This window comes from Ischnura elegans, chromosome 12 (genome assembly GCF_921293095.1).
Source record: "Ischnura elegans chromosome 12, ioIscEleg1.1, whole genome shotgun sequence".
NCBI classification, from domain to species: domain Eukaryota; kingdom Metazoa; phylum Arthropoda; class Insecta; order Odonata; family Coenagrionidae; genus Ischnura; species Ischnura elegans.
The window spans coordinates 21,531,037-21,547,209 of NC_060257.1; the positions used below are offsets into that span (position 1 = coordinate 21,531,037).

Here is a 16,173-nt window from a genome sequence, read left to right on the forward strand (position 1 = left end):
TCAATTGGTCCTTCAAACCACAGTACTTCAAAACAGAGTAAAATTCATTTTAGATTCATTTGTGGTGATAATTATACGTGTCATGAACCAATAATACACAACTGATACAAAAACCCTGATGGTGTCACAGGAAACATGCACTGAACAGCATGCTGGTTATCATGATAATAAATTTTTTCATTCGTCTGATTGACCTCCAGTTGGGAGCCTTAGTCGCGGTCTCATGACCGTTTCTTGGACCGCAAAGAAGTAGCCGGTGATGTGGGGAAGTGCCAATGCTTAAGGTGAAACTTGTATTTATCAACAAATTTCCCTCTCTTGCAGGAGGAGCTTAAGCGAATGGTGTCTAAGTCTGAGGAGGACTTGGCACGTGAGCGTGGTGATCGGGGAGCGTTGGAGAGGGCATTGGACGTGGAGCGTTGCCGTAGCGAGGAGCTGGCGGTCAGGCTACAGTCGGAGGTGGAGCAGAGGGAGGCAATGGAGCTACGTGTGGCGGCTGTGCGCCAGGAGGGGGAGCTGGCAGCGAGGCGCGAGAGGGAACGCAAGGAGGAGGTGGAGGATGAAGCTAGACGAGGCAGTGAAGCACTCAGGGCAGCGCAATTAGTGAGTGGGTGGATGTATTGTTGTGATCTGACAATAGGGTAGTTTCCTACATCAAAGAAAACGAAAGGCATTGATTGCGATTTGTTACCCAACATTAGTGGATTCAAACTACTGCAGTGGAACCTCGTTAAAGCGAGTACGGGTTATTGCGAGACCCCCGCCATTACAAGAGATAGCCAATGCACCGTCAATTGACCCTATAATAAGCATGTAAACAATTCGTTTTTACGAGGCCCTTTTGGTGTTGGCACTCGCCGTAGCGAGAGTAACGCCGGAGAGATCGCCGGAAACCGTTCACCAAGAGTCCCTTATCTCTGTAATTTCTTGCGATCTGCTAGAAATGAAGTTAACATGGAGTGCTCAGTCTCAAATTTACGTAGTAAACTGTCGTTCGATATAAATAAGTAGTTCATTTTGGTGAAAATATTGTGGCATTAACATTCACGAATGCTTGATCTTCTTTTGTTCCTCGGGCGGCAGAAAGTAGACGGCAGCATTCCCGCACGTCCGTGAGTTGCGTGAATAGAAAGCATTTGATGGCAGACACCATGGTCAAAAAACAATGCTTCACATGGTTTTTATTCAGTGCGGCGCTTATAAATTGTTTGAATAGGTAGTCATTGTTTGAGTAGTAAATTTAGTGATGCAAAAAAACATCGCCTTTTGTCTGGATTTATGCTTACGTTTATCGGATATACATAAATTTATCTGTCGTCGGACCACTCCTGTTCCTGTGTAACTGTTTGCAACAGGTATATTGGCTATTATTTGCTCCACCTCCGGCAAAGCGACGATTCGCTATAGCGAGTGTTTATTGGAGTACCGTGGGGTCTCGTTTTATCGAGGTTACACTGAATATATTCAAATTACCAAGTAAGTGGAGTAACCAAGCCTTTCCATGGGACAAGATTTGTGGTGAAGCCTTCAAGCCAATGGAATTCATCATGCATTTGATAGGAGGGCCGTGGGATAAAAGAGTAAAAGAGGGGAGCTATTTACCTAGCTCACTTTGAATGCATAGAGATCATTTATGATCTGGGGCAGACTAAAAAATATTAAAGGAAAATTTTGTAATTTGATAATAATAATAGGGTAGTTTCCTTCATCAAAGAAAACGAAAAGCATTGATTGCGATTCGTTACCCAACATTAGTGGATTCATTATATACAAAGTAATTGTTTTTAGAAATTCCAGTTTAGACAAATTTTTATGGTCAATTTTAACCTCATTTGAAAAAGGCCAGATTGGCGGCCAAGCAACGCCACCCCACATGACGTCACAGGGGCCCAGATGCTATACGAATAGTCAGGGGTTTTACATTGTCTGAGATTACCAATGCATGCATGAGGCACAGAGTTTAGGGAAACGTCTCTTTATAGTCGCCTATTAAAATTGCCTATGGTCGGATATTTTCATTCATTTGATAGGGTATTAATAATCCTTATTTAGCCAAGCATTACCTGCTAGCAGGGTACTCTGCTACCTGCTAGCAGCCTGCATCGTATCGGCACTCATAGCCTCGCACCAAGGTGGCCTCACACGGCGGCAGCTGGACCCAGAATGACGTCACATGGGCTTTTCCCAGCATTCATACTTAGCCGTCGCATTTTCATGCCCTTGAAAATTTTCACTTTTTATTTAATTGCTAAAAATAGATATCATTGAAAAATCTAAAAGCGTGAAATACGTACTCCAGGAGTAATAATCTTTCAATTTAGGCAATTTAAAAAAATAGGAAACCACCCCATTAGAACACAAATCTGTCTCTATTGCTAGCAGTACACTCTCGCCAAGACAAGACGAAAGCAGGGAAGAATGATAGTGTACATGGTGCACTCGCCATGTCTCGCTCTGCCTCGTCATGTCTGGGCCTCACCTGCACTCGCGATCTGGGAGCAGTTTTTAGCACGAGAAAGAGTCCGAGCGACTGCAAAATCACCCAAGAGCCAAGACACCCCTACCCCTGTACACTCTTGCCTTCATTCATGCGCATTTGCCTGCAGTCTCTACCGATGAAACTTAAAAAAAGATGTTAAAATTAGAATATCTGAATATTGGCTTTTATTTACCCAGTTCTGTTCTAGTGGATTGCTTTCATCCATCATCTCCGATGTCTCCCCTGTTTCTCGACTTTTGTCTGTTTGTTGTTGGTATAAACGTTATGGAAGGATAAAAATGCTGCTGCTACTAGGAGGATCTCCTCCATTTTAACCACCGCCCATCACCAACCCACCAACATTATCGACAGTGAACTAGGCGCATAGCCTATAGGCCTACCTCGGCGAAGCCCCTTGGCAAGAGTGTATGTATTTGCAACCTCACAGTACAATCTCAATGGGAAAATTCTCTCGCCAAACATCTTGACGAGGCATCTCAGTGCAAGTGTACTGCTAGTATAAGGGGGTGTCCATTAATTACATGTGGTGATTTTGGCAATTTTTGGACTTCCCCTCCCTCTTAGTGAGATATCGTGACATTTGGCTCGACCCCCTCTCCCTCCCTTTTGTCTCACGTGAGGTTGTTCAAAATGGGTACTTTCAGTGTAAATACATTAATCTATAAACTCGATTGCTTCAGGCTTAACTTCGTGAAAATTCATTGTACACAACAAAAAGTCTTTATGTACTTTATCACACAATTTATTTAAGATGACCGGTTTCGTCGTAGAAGCGACATCTTCAGGTACAGAAATCGTCATTTTTATAGTTATTTTGTTGTTTATTTGTTGCTATTACGGATTGGTAGGGGAGGGTTGTGATGGGGTTGGAGCGTTACACAACTTCAGGGGAATTTCCAAGAGGGGGATTAGCTGACAAAAATATTTTCCTTTGCTAAAATTCCATTCCTGATGTGTTTCCTAATCTCCAACTCCTCCAAGCAGTCATCCTTCTTCCCTTTTCCTCAAGGTGGAGAATTTCCGTAACAAAATCCCTCCTGTGGTCACTCTCCCATAGGTGTTTCGTGAAATGCGATTTGTCTATCTCCCCGTTTCTTAAATGCCTTCGGTGTTCCTCTGTTCTTACTCCGAACGAAGAAGAACACCTGAAGATGTCACCTCTGCGACGAAACCGGTCGTCTTAAATACATTGTGTGAAAAAGTACCATAACTTTTCATTGTGTACATTAATCTATGCCTATGTAATTGTATACTAAAAAAAACAATTTGTTTAGTTATTTTTATTTAAGATTAGTTAAGACTAGTATTTAAGTTCTGAAGAATGAAAAAGAAGAAATTTGGTGCTTTCCCATGAAATATTTATTCATACATTTAAACGACCGTGGTTTCAACGTAAGACGTCATCATCAGGTGAACTCTACAGAGGTCCATCACATCAATTTATACCAGTCTTGCTGGGGGAGGGAGGACGGCAAGAGATTGGTCAAAAGAGATGAGGGAGGGGAAAGAACTTGGTCATACGGTATAAAGAAGTTTGGGGAAGGAGGCTCTCTTAAAGAGGGTAGGCTGGGGATAAGGGAGCCTCCTCCCCCTAACTTCTTTCTACCGTATGACCAACTTCTTTCCCCCTCCTTCATCTCTGTTGACCAATCTGTTCAACCTAGTTACCATCCTCCCTACCCCAGTAAGACTGGTATAAATGGATGTAATGGACCTCTGTAGAGTTCACCTGATGATGACATCTTACGTCGAAACCACGGTCGTGTAAATGTGTGAATAAATATTTCATGTGAAAGCACGAGGTTTCTTCTTTTTCATTCTTCATAATGAATCGCTTTCACAAATTTATGCCTCAAACCACCAATTTTACGAGTATTTAAGATTACTAGGATCACAATGTAATGCTGTTTATTGTGGAAATTAACCCTTTTATTGCAGCGGGCTGATATATCGGCTTTTGCTGCTCAGGCAAAAAGTGCGATGGGCCAATATGTCGGCTCTTATGTAGTCCATTACAGTGAGTCCTCATTTAACGTCACTTACCGTTCCTGAAAAATGTGACGATAAACGAAATGACGTTAATGGAAACATAATATCCCATAAGAAACAATGTAAAAAGTGAATATCGGCTCCTGGACCTCACAATTCCTACGCAAAAAAATTTTTGCGTATCATATCTGGGGCATTTTTTACGATGGGAATGCCAAACTATGGCATAAATACGAGTTCCTGTCTTCATCGAAGACAATAGCAGCTGTGACGTAAATCCTTCTCCATTTTTGTATCTTCCCGCATTTGCTTTTCGGCTTCGCTATGGTGGTCGCCCGGGCGTCATCATCGCTGAAACATCGTTGCAGTTACAGGAACCAAATTTATTGTAAACACGGCGATAAAAGTGACGACAAAAACCCCGAGTTATACACAGAAAATTCCTTGAAATCACTTTTTAGGTACCTGAAAACCATTATGTCCAGTAAAACCTTGCGCATCTACCTAAGAATTCATTTAGCAGAAAAATTGCTAAAACCGTAATCGCAATTAACAATAAACTCACCGTTTTACACTTCGTTTAGACTGAATGTATTGCCGCCCACAAAAGGGACAACCTGTAACGCCCGCCACTTCGCATTTTTGTCTCGCGCAAAATTTAAAAGACTTGACGTTATCGCGAAGCGAAGGTGCGATAAACGAATGGGGATCTCAAAATTTTCGTGACTTTATCGCGAAATGACGTTGAACGAGGACTCACTGTATTAAATTTGCTGTAACTTATTACATTGCCATAACTTTTCTCAGGAGGATTCTGTGTGGGTAAGATTTCCAAGAGCACTGACATTTCAGGTAACTAGTCAGAACCCGAAAAGTTGGCACCGTTAGAAAATCTTACCAGTGTGAAATCCTGAGAAAAGTTTAAATATTCTGTTAGCCTTGAATGCCGCGTTGAAAATATTTTTTGCTCGTCGTTTCTCTCCTCCTACTGGGAGTATTTTCAAGAACATGAGAGGGAAACGTTCTCATTCTGATCTTATCTTTCCCTCTCATTCTCTTGAAAATGCTCTCAGTAGTAGTGAAATGTTGAGCAAAATTGTTTTCAAAGCAACGTTTCCCAAAAGGAACTTACAAGATAGAGTGTAAAGTTTGCTTAATGAATTTCGTGCAAATTAGTATGGTATTGATTCTTTTTGACTTTGGTTCTGATTCCGGTTCCATTCTCAAGGACTGGTAGAACTGAGAAACAAACAGATCCATCTCCAGTAAGAATCCATAAAATTGTCTTGTACAACCAGCTATTACTACGTCTGTGACAAAAAAAGGATCCTAATCCTTGACAGAGTATATAATGAATCACCATATTTGGTGCCAAGGCATCAGCCTCATAGAATGTTTTTAACAATCAAGGAGAAGTATCATATTTTTTCAGTGTTGAAAAGTTTTAAACGTAATTTTTCCTGAAAGAATAATGAATGTGGATCTCTTTTGTAAAGGTTGAGAGCTACTATCTTTTTTTCTATTCAAGGAATTGGACTTGAGACGCACAGAATTAGAGGAGATGTCAAAGAAGGTGCATGAACTTGAGGCAAGGCTAGAAGACCAACAGGTGCACCATCCATCTATCTTTGAACTGGAAGCTCAGCTCACGGAAAAGAATAAGGTAAGTTGCAAAACTTTTTTGTTTTTGTAGTTTATTTTTTTTTTCATTTTAATGAAAGCTCATTTTAGTGAGTATGGCATGTAGTGGGTATCTTGTCATAACGAGTGATAGTCAATGTACTGCCAAATGGCCTATAATTACATTTTTTTTTAAATATGTGTTTAGCTATGCTAAGAAGTCCCTGCCACGGTATGTGCTCAGTTTGATGAGTTATGCTCTTCAGAGTGGTGCATATCTAGTTACATATTTTGCAAGTAATCAAGGGCACCCATTTTACTGGTGACAGCAAGTATAATATGTAACTCCAAAAGCAGTTGTGCATAGATGAAATAAACTTTTTCGGGTCTTACTGCATAGTACAGGTTATCTCTTGACATTTTGCCTGCACTGCTGGCAGCTTTTTCAAAGGTGAATGGGCTGCTTCTTGTGGTATTTTTTCTTTTTCATTTTCCACGGACTCTTAGGTTTCTGTAATCAAGGGCCGATAATTGCTTTGTGATGTTTTATTTGAAAAATTATAGGTAAATATGCAAGTGAAAACAAAGCAGTCTTAGGCCTCGGGTGCTTAATTTTATTTAAAAAATTTCAGGGCTCTACCCAGAAAAGTGCATTCTTAATGAATACTTTTTATAAAATCAATAATATTCCTAATAATTTGCTGGTAATCATATTGAGTTGATAAAAACCTTCTCTTCTTAACTAAGCTGACTTTTTTAGAAACTTACTGAAGAAACGTCATTATGGTAAAATTAAATTATTGTGATAAAGATTTTATAAGAATTGCTCTGGGCATGCCAGCGGGTAAACAAAAATTTTGGATTGTTGCTCACAGCAACACTAGAACTAGACTTGACCCATCGTTAGAATATTTTTTGTGTAAACTTTTTTGTAAATATATTCATAACTTCACTTGATTTACCCATTTATTTTATAATATTCTAATTATTTTTTCATTAGAGCATCAGAGTTCTTCAGCAACGGCTAGGGGACATGAAGAAAACCCTCCAACGTGAGCTGAGGAACACTGGTGGTCAGTCGTTTGATGGTAGTGGGAATGTCTCCGAGGGTGAGTCGCTTGCTGGGGGAAATTCTACGTTCCCATCAGCTCCTGTCATTGACATCAGTGCGGAAGGTGGGAAAATGGTGTCAAGAGAAGAAAATAGTGGAAAGAGCCCACAGCCACAGAAACAGTCACGCAGTCTGCAGGCCTTGAGTACGAGCTTGGAAGATGATGTCAATTTCCAATACCTGAAGCATGTGGTGGTGAAATTTTTGACCAGTAAAGAGTATGAGGTAAGTGGCTATTGTAATGCCTGTATTGATGCAGTCATGTTTGTGTATTGTTTAGAATTCAGTGCAATTTTTAAGATGGATAATTATGGTGATGACTAGAAAAAAGTAACAATGTTCAATTACAGTCACTTGAGAGTAAAAAAAGGATTGATGAAAATTATTCATTAATGAAATAGTTACGAATTACAAATAGATTGTAAACTAGACCACTTTGTGTGAAGCAGATACAAGCATTTCCTCATTTGTGATTTTGTCTTTTATTTTCATCTTGTAATGTTCTTGAAAAGCTGCAATGATGAGTGTATTATTACTTCCTTCATTTAGTATGCATGATTCAGACTAATCAAATTTACCTTATAGTATAGCTGACAGAACTGTATTTTCGTCCCGATTGTATTTAATTTAGTTTTATGTTCACCTTGACAGGCTCAGCAGCTTACAAGGGCGGTGTCAACTTTGTTGCGGTTGAGTCCCGAGGAGGAGAAACTTCTTAGGGAAACATTGCAGTGGAGGGGATCCTGGTTTGGGGCACCTTCGGGATGGAGGTTTGGGTCAAGTCGCAACCCACCTTCCGCTAATTCCAGTCATCCCTCTCCAACGTGAATCCAGTCAAAATTAGCACTTTTTTGATTTTGTTGGAGTTTGTGGAAGATCATGACCCGGCATTGTTACATAAACTGTTTCTGGTCTGAGTGGGTTCAACCCAGGAAATAATAGAAAAAAAAGTTTCTGTTATTTATCCATGTGCAGGCCTCTTAAGCTGCATGAAAGCTTGGTTCCAGTGAAAACAAGAAGCTTCTAGTCCATTTGTGCAGCCTTCGAGATGTGAGGTGCTCTAGCGATGCTAGTCAGACTAGGCCTACTTGGGCCAGCCAAGATGCCAGAGAAAGATATCACATCATTACACGGACATTGAGCGTGTGGTTCTTTTCATATAATTGTGATGACGGTGTTGAAAATGGCCCCTAAAGCCATTTATCATGTTTTTAATTAGTTTGGTGCCTTATGAAGAGGATTTGAACAGGCTGAACAGAACAGGAGGCTGTGCAGAAGCCAAACTTAAATCCTATGTGCGTAAGAAATGTGATCATGCTTTTCTTTCTTAATGTTCGTTTTCACATAGGTAATCTTTCACTTTTCCGAATGTATTAGCCTAATATTTTCTATTTGGAGAGCAGATAGCGTAGAATTCACCCGAAAAGAGTTAACCAAAGCTGAATGTAACACTTAAATGATGACATAAGTGCCCCTTCAGATGAGACTGTATATAATTATTTATCACTCTTGGAATTTTGGTATGGGATTGATTTTTAAATGTCCAGTTTGTAAAATTGATCATAAAAATTGTAAATAAGTAGCCCATTTTAAGCAATTTTTTGACTTATGTTTCATCTATCAGCCTCTGCTGTGTACCTTTGATCCAGATGTTTTATTGGCTTGGTTGAAAATTTCATGCGATGAAAAAACCTATTGACCATGAAAGCTTAGTTTTCAAGTTCAAAAGTTTTAACAAAGACTAAATTAGGGCTGGGATCACATAACACCACCCTAAAATGCAAAATTGGATGATATTTTCTTTATCCAAATTTGAACATTGTTGGAATTGGCATGGGCTGCATTCACAACCACCATTTCAATGCATGTGTGCGCACCATAGTATAAATGCAGATTTAAGTAGTTCAAGCCCCCGAGTTTTGGAAGTGGACATACTAAAATGACTGACTGAAAATGCCTCTCTCACTGCCAGAAACAATAGTATGAAAAAGCAGAGAAGTGCTCAGCCCTGATGCCAATCATTCTATATTTTGATTGGCTACGTAGCCTGCAAGGATACAAAATTGGATTATACATTATGGAGATTTTGTTCTTAGGGCTTGGTTTGGCAGCCCATGGTATCTGAAACAATTTTGTGCAGTCCGCAAAACCATGAGCTGGTACATAATTATTTCAACCCTCAAAGTAATGAAAATGCTTATGATGAGTATATATCACTTAAATTTAACCCATTAATTATTTATTTATAAAATTATCTTGTTAAATTAACCTCGTTAGAAAAATGCCTATTCTGCCATGCCATGTTCATATTGGAACTTCAACTGGAACATAGCGTGCCAATGCCATGTTATGCTCCTGTTGTGTGAAATTGTGAGCTGAGCTCATAGATTTGAATCTTAGTAAAGTCAATATTCCTTTTGCAGCTCAATTTCTAACCTCTCAATAAATCACCCATCACTGCTTTCTCAATCATCAAAACCAATCCACCTCTGAAAAACATTTCATATCAAGGCTAAGCAAGCCCTGTATTAATTTATGGTGCAACCACCTGAAGTTGATGACCATTAACACCTTACCTTGGTCTTGTGAATACATAGATTGACAGATATTGAAATTGCAAGTATTTCTTCTTTGTGATCATATTGGCGGGTAAACTAATAATGAAGACATTTTTGAATAAACTATTAATTGGCACCAATTGGTTCTTATTGTTACTCTACCATCACAACCACCAGATTGTAAATTTGGGGCAATCTCGTAATATCTGAGGCATGATGACTCATGATTCTTAAGTTGCCACCAGTTTCATGGCATAGTGATACTACAAAGCCACGTTTACACGATGCATTTACTTGTCAAAGTATGTGGTGCTCGGACAGATGCTTGAAGAGGCTACTACGTTGACCTACATTTGTGCAATTTTGAGCACTTACACTATGCAATTTTGATGATGAATTTGTTTATGCATCTATCCATGTGGGTAAATGCATTGTGCGAACATGCCTTAGGAACTTTCCTTTGTATGAGGGATTCACAATTTAGTTTTTTTCATTTCATAATATATTTCCATTTTATGTTTATTGCATTTTGCCCAAAATTGTGTTGTACAGAGGTTTCATTGTGAACTATCTTTTGAATTTGTGCTACAGCTTTATGTGCTTGTTTTATTGAAATGAAGTTTTTTTTTTAGAATTTTAGAATTTTTTAAAGGGGTTTAATTCAAAGGAGTCTCTATACGAAGAACATAATATCGTCAGATGATATGTACCAAAGGTACATAAACTAAGGTGCAAAGGTATCTGCTGCTAATCCAAATGGAAGATTTTATTTCACAAATAGAAGGTATGAAATTTAAAAAAATTATATTTGGCTTTTAAATCATTTTATTCTCTACAAAACCAAGGGAAACAAATTTCTAAAAGATACAGATGGCCCATCTGACCAGTGTGTATTGCATTCAGTTCGGTTGCTGAATATTTTATTTTATTTATTTTAATTGCCAATAATTACGAAGTTGTTGTGAGTAGTATAGAGAGGAAATAATCCACGAGAGTGAAAAGGAAGAAAGCGAATCAGGTTATTTTAACTTTTAATTTCGGTGTGGACAAGCCCTTGTACATTCATTTAACTACAGCGATACAATGGCAATTAGTAAGTGCACCATTGCTAGTAAGCCAATAATAAATGTTCCTGAAAATAGTGTTTTGGGAGTGGGCCCATCAAGTTAGTGATAAATTATCTATGTGCAATACTTTAACTATTTTTTTGGTAGTGATGTTATTTTTAGGGAATTATAAATGGTATTCCATGTGAGAAAAATGTGGAGGCCCAATTGTGAGTGTCAGTGTATTGAAAGAAATGTTGAGTTTTGATGGGAAAAGAGGATAAGGTTGAGAAATAATTATTTTGTGCATGCAAAGGTCGTACATTGCTCATTAGACTAGTTAGAAATTAATGAAATCGAGCTCCCGAACAATCCTTAGTGTAATAACTAGAGTTGATTTTTCTTCGTCCCACTTGGCACTCCCAGTATTTTCATCCACTTCATGGGGCAAGGGTAGGCACAACCTGTAGAAGTAAGTATTGAATAATGTACAGTACAGTACAAATAAAGATAGGTAAGCGAAAGGCAAACTTCAGATACATCTACAGATGAGAATCTACCTAGTCTTTGAATGTATTCAAAGCTCTCACCATGCAGAGTATTCTCCAACAGGTCCCCAGTCTGAAGCTAGTCAACTTATTCCCGATAAAATAACTTGAGATTGGCTTGTTAGCTTGCTAACAAGCCAATCTCAAGTTACTAATTATAGTAGTTATGCGTATTTGACTTCCAATTATGAAATAGGTAATAAAATCTTTGGAGCCAGATTTTTGGTTTATTAAGGCAACTGAAAATCCCACTCTGGCAGTTTTCTTTCCTATTTTAAGTGGCATTTGATTACTCATTCCTAACATGATTTTATTACTAGGTGACTTACATAATAAAAAGAGAAGGAAATGGAAAGGGGAAAAGCTACCATGATGTCATAATTGTGTGCCGTAACAGTCCTAAGGAAACCAATTTTGCTCTTAGGAGAGAGACTAACGCTCCATTCTGTTTAGGGAATGGGCCTATAAGTTTCTCTTATTGAGTCATTGCATTCAATTATCAGATATATTGCTATCTATTAAAAAATCACACAGGAACCATAATCCCACAAATAGTTGTGCCCCTTTTTTATTAAGGACGTTCAAAAAATACCTTTTAGATTTCCACAAATTTTTTTTGGAAGTTGACTGTTAGACAAACTGCTTCTGCTATTAAAATATGTAATATGACATCAAATAGTGTAATTCATGATTATTTCATTCATTAATGTTAATATTTATGATAAATATCCTCAGTGAAAAATGTTGCCAATTACATATTAGTCAAAACTGTAAGTTATGAATTACCTTTTTATTAAAACATTGATCTTTTCTACTCAGCCATATGTACATTTTCCTTAAGTCTCCAAAATGCAAACAGTAACACTGCGAATGTGTAAATTTTCTTTGCAATCAAATGGAAATGAAATGGACAAACCTATACATTGGAGACCGGACATCAATCTGAGCCGGCTGGATATTCAGATCAATGCGGTCTCTTGATTCCCCCATCATGTTGACGGTCACAATCATGTTTTCACAGCTTGAGGACAGCGGGGTTTTGCATCCCATCTGGAAAATAGAAATGCAGCTTCTGTTTGAGATTCACTTCCATGGTGGATGAGGTGCCTAAAGCTTTGACTTCCTATAACCACTGCAGAATGGGCAACTGTGTGATTGCGCTTCAGTTGCCGTTGTGGGAGCTTCCTGGATTCCAAGTATTGAGGAGTACTATCAAGCTCAGCGATCAGGGAACTGCATCCGGGAACTGTTGCCTTCTGGGAAACTTGTGCAGAACTACGTGGTGTGGTGCCTGACAATGTAGTTTCCAACGTCACTCAGTGGTTTTGATGTATCCTTGAAAACCACTTTTCTTGATCCATAATCATATAATGTGAAAGTTTTTGATCCATGTAAATTTTTTCGTCTGGGGATTTTCTAAGCCTTTCAATCCTACTTCCTTGTCTCCTATATCCATTTATCAGTTACTCTTAAGTTACCCTACCGTCCGCATACCCTCCTCTTGCTTTCCCTCATCATTGAGACAGTAAAGGCCTGGTTACCCAATACATTAACACATACAAGTTAATGTCTAAATGTATGAACGCGTGAATGATCACGAAAATGCACCGTGTAACCACCCAACTTGTGCAAATGCATGAATGGAAAATAGAACATGTTCTAATTTGGTTCTTTCATTTGTACATGTTCCGTTGCGGTCCACAAAAATCATTCATGCAAACAGACATTAACTCGTGCATGTTGATGTCCAGTGTAACCAGGCCTTAACAACTGTACGGAGCCACACAACCTGAGGATAGGGGTGTGCTGTGTTCAAAGAGGGAGCTCTAATAAAAGAGTTGCATTTGCCACCACGAGTGTAGGTGTTAGGAAACACAGAAGTGGCACTGAGCGTGGCTGCTCCAGGTGCTGTGAAAGGGGTGGGCACTAAAATTAAACCTTGAACCGTTTGAAAGCTTTGACATTGGCCGCTGTCTAGTCAGCCCCAGGCGCCAAGCAGCTTTGGTGCACTTCTGAGGACACTTCCTGTTAACCTAATAAATGTTAGGTACCTCGGTAATTTAAGTTGTGAATATAGAATTTTTGGATTATTATAATTTTCCTCATTGTTCATTAACAAATAAATTCCTTAACCATTTATAATATCCTCGGGGCCATGCAAGAATTTCTGTTCTCAACTTCTTGCTTAATCTAAGGCTAATTTAATCTGTAATGGTATCTGACCTAATCTCTGTAAAAGTTGGGAAAATTTCTGCTCGCACAAAACAATTATTGTCAAATTATGTAATTTTCCCTTAAGATTTTTTAGTCTGCCCCAGATCATAAATGCTCTATACATTCAAAGTGAGCTAGGTAAATAGCTCCCCTCTTTCGCTGTTTTATCCCATGGCATTCTTATCAAATGCATGATGAATTCCATTAACTGAAGGCTTCACCACAAATCTTGTCCCATGGAAAGGCTTTGTTACTCCAATAACTTAGTGAACTCCTATGGTCGGAATAATGCTAATTGATCTCGCTGATGTTATCCATGACAAATGGACCAATGGAAGAGTCCAAGCCAGACGATAGGTAATCCTCGCAATCAATGGCGTACCCAGAATCATAATTAGGGGGGGCAAGCCAAGTTGTGACATTTTAGCATGGAAAAGGTGTATGAAACCAACATTTTAAGAAAATTATAACAGCGCTTCATTAGTTTATGAGATTTTTTCTTTGAAAGAATAGTTTTATTTTGGTAACATATCTTATACTAATACATCATTTTTCATGAGTATAAAGAAAATTTGTTTAATGCTTTTGTTTCAATTCAGTACTGATTTTGCTTAAAGACTTACGAGATTTTTGCTTCTAAGGGGGGAGGGGGGGGGCAGGTGCCACCCTTTCCCTTTCTGGGTACACCCATGCTTGCAATAATGTCACATAAAAGTACTGCAGGAATTAACATCACAGAGAAACATAAGTGGGAGGCCTTGGCACTCCCCTGAAATGAGGAAAATTATGTAAGCATTACGTTCTATTATCTGAGTCACTTTAAATATGTAAATCATGCATGAGGCCTTCCAATATTGCAGTGTAGTGCATATATGCATTGGTACACCAACCGACATATCTGAGTATTAAATATGTAAAAATCAGTGGGAGTCCCTGGCTAAATAACCTAACCTTGCTGTGACCATGGTCCCAGGGGCGGATCCAGGACAAGCAAGGCCGTGTCCAGGATTTTGTTCTGGGGGGGCACAAGGATACCTCGTAATACAAAACGAACACAATGATAATGGGACTTTATTAAAAATCTTCCATATTATTTAAGGTTTTGAGGGGGGCATGTGCCCCCCCCCCCCCTAGATCCACCTATGCATGGTCCCCCATAGATATACATTTGTCAATGAGTGGCATTATCTAGTTCATAAAGCCCTTAATGTCACATTAGATGGACATTTTGTTCAATTTAAAGTCTTTTCGCCATGGCTATGAGGTACTCAAATAAATCTCTGCCACCACCAGGATTTGAGCCTAGGCCTACAGGGTAGGAATCTGAAAAAACTTTACACACCACCAGCAAGAAACAAGATCGTGTATAAACAACAAATTGCTGTGCTGACAGCTGCATTATCGGATGGGGTCTCAGGCCCTGCAAAGTAGGAATGAGAACTATTCTCTATTTACAGTTGATGCTAATATATAATCAGTACTGGGAAAAATAATTTTCAATACCTTTTCCTTCCATTAGGATCAGTGGTATTTACCCTCTATGAATAAGCATATGCTATGTTCACCTACTCTATCCATTTGATATTGCTTTACTTGAACAGAAGTGTCGCTAAAAAAATGTGAACCTGATTATTCTCAATATTGTCCTGTTATGCATATTCTCCTCAGCCATATGGCTAATATGCTAATGGTGGTTAAGGGTAGAAGCTTCTTCCATGGTAGAAGTTCCTTTAACATGGTTGCCAAGCAATTCTGTCATTGCTGAAATTATGGAATATTTCATGACAGAAAATTATCCCACCTCTAAAGAAAAAGATTTCACTTAGGAGTTGAAAAGGTACTCGCATATCTAGACCCTATTATTTATGAAATAAGATGAGAAAAATATATACATATATTCATATACATCCTATACACAAATGTTTGGGCTTACAATCTGACCTCTAGTTTCTGGCGTCAAAGCCTATATGGCATTTTTCTGATAAGTAAATGTGTTTCATTGGGCTCAATTACCCAAATGAATGCCTACCTCTGCTGTTATTATAATGAAAGAGACCTACCTGAAGGTAAATATCCTCTGGACTGACAGACTGGCTGTATTTTATATCATATTCTGGAACTTTTCGGTGATCATTGTATTCTTCATATCTCATTTCATCAACTTCTCTGTCATCCCAAATGTCTTTGGAATTATTTTCATTTTCTTTGAACGGCTTAACATCTACATTCTTTTTCCTACTTGGTCCAAGGTGACCAGGACCTGTGTACAATATATAGATAGATGAATAATTAATGAATATCAAGAGTTCCGAAAGCTTTATCAGCAAACGATTTCAATTTATTTACCAAAAAGGTAGTCTATGAGTAAATCAAATAACCAGAGGAGAACTAACCGATCCTTGACTGGCCTGAGCTAGGTAACTCATCATCACTGTCAGACTCATTTTCTGGTTTTAGAAGGCTATTCAAATTTTTTATGATATCGTAATCCATTTGCGTTCTTTGACTCATAGATTTAAATGTGAAGCAACATCATCGAGAAATACTTACGGCGTGTTGATGCGTCAGTACTAATGTTGCCATAGCT

At 38.6% G+C, this 16,173-nt stretch overlaps 2 protein-coding genes across 2 annotated transcripts in view; one reads left to right on the forward strand and one right to left on the reverse strand.

Annotated features, from left to right (window-relative positions):
- LOC124169175 (golgin subfamily A member 1) overlaps window positions 1–9,914 on the forward strand; it is a 38,330-nt gene extending 28,416 nt beyond the window's left edge. The window contains exons 9-12 of the mRNA XM_046547687.1: window positions 325–603; window positions 6,018–6,152; window positions 7,110–7,445; window positions 7,872–9,914. Coding sequence (XP_046403643.1) covers window positions 325–603; window positions 6,018–6,152; window positions 7,110–7,445; window positions 7,872–8,048 — 927 coding nt within the window. The 3' untranslated portion in view covers window positions 8,049–9,914. The remainder of the gene's footprint in view (window positions 1–324; window positions 604–6,017; window positions 6,153–7,109; window positions 7,446–7,871) is intronic.
- A 663-nt stretch (window positions 9,915–10,577) lies between these two features.
- On the reverse strand, window positions 10,578–16,171 carry LOC124169177 (dynein axonemal assembly factor 6). Its single transcript, XM_046547690.1, has 4 exons — window positions 15,980–16,171; window positions 15,647–15,846; window positions 12,289–12,422; window positions 10,578–11,288 (listed from the first exon to the last, which is right to left on the reverse strand). The coding sequence occupies exons 1-4, from the start codon at window positions 16,095–16,097 to the stop codon at window positions 11,165–11,167; spliced, it is 576 nt and encodes a 191-aa protein (XP_046403646.1). The 5' UTR covers window positions 16,098–16,171; the 3' UTR covers window positions 10,578–11,164.
- Window positions 16,172–16,173: the final 2 nt, after the last annotated feature.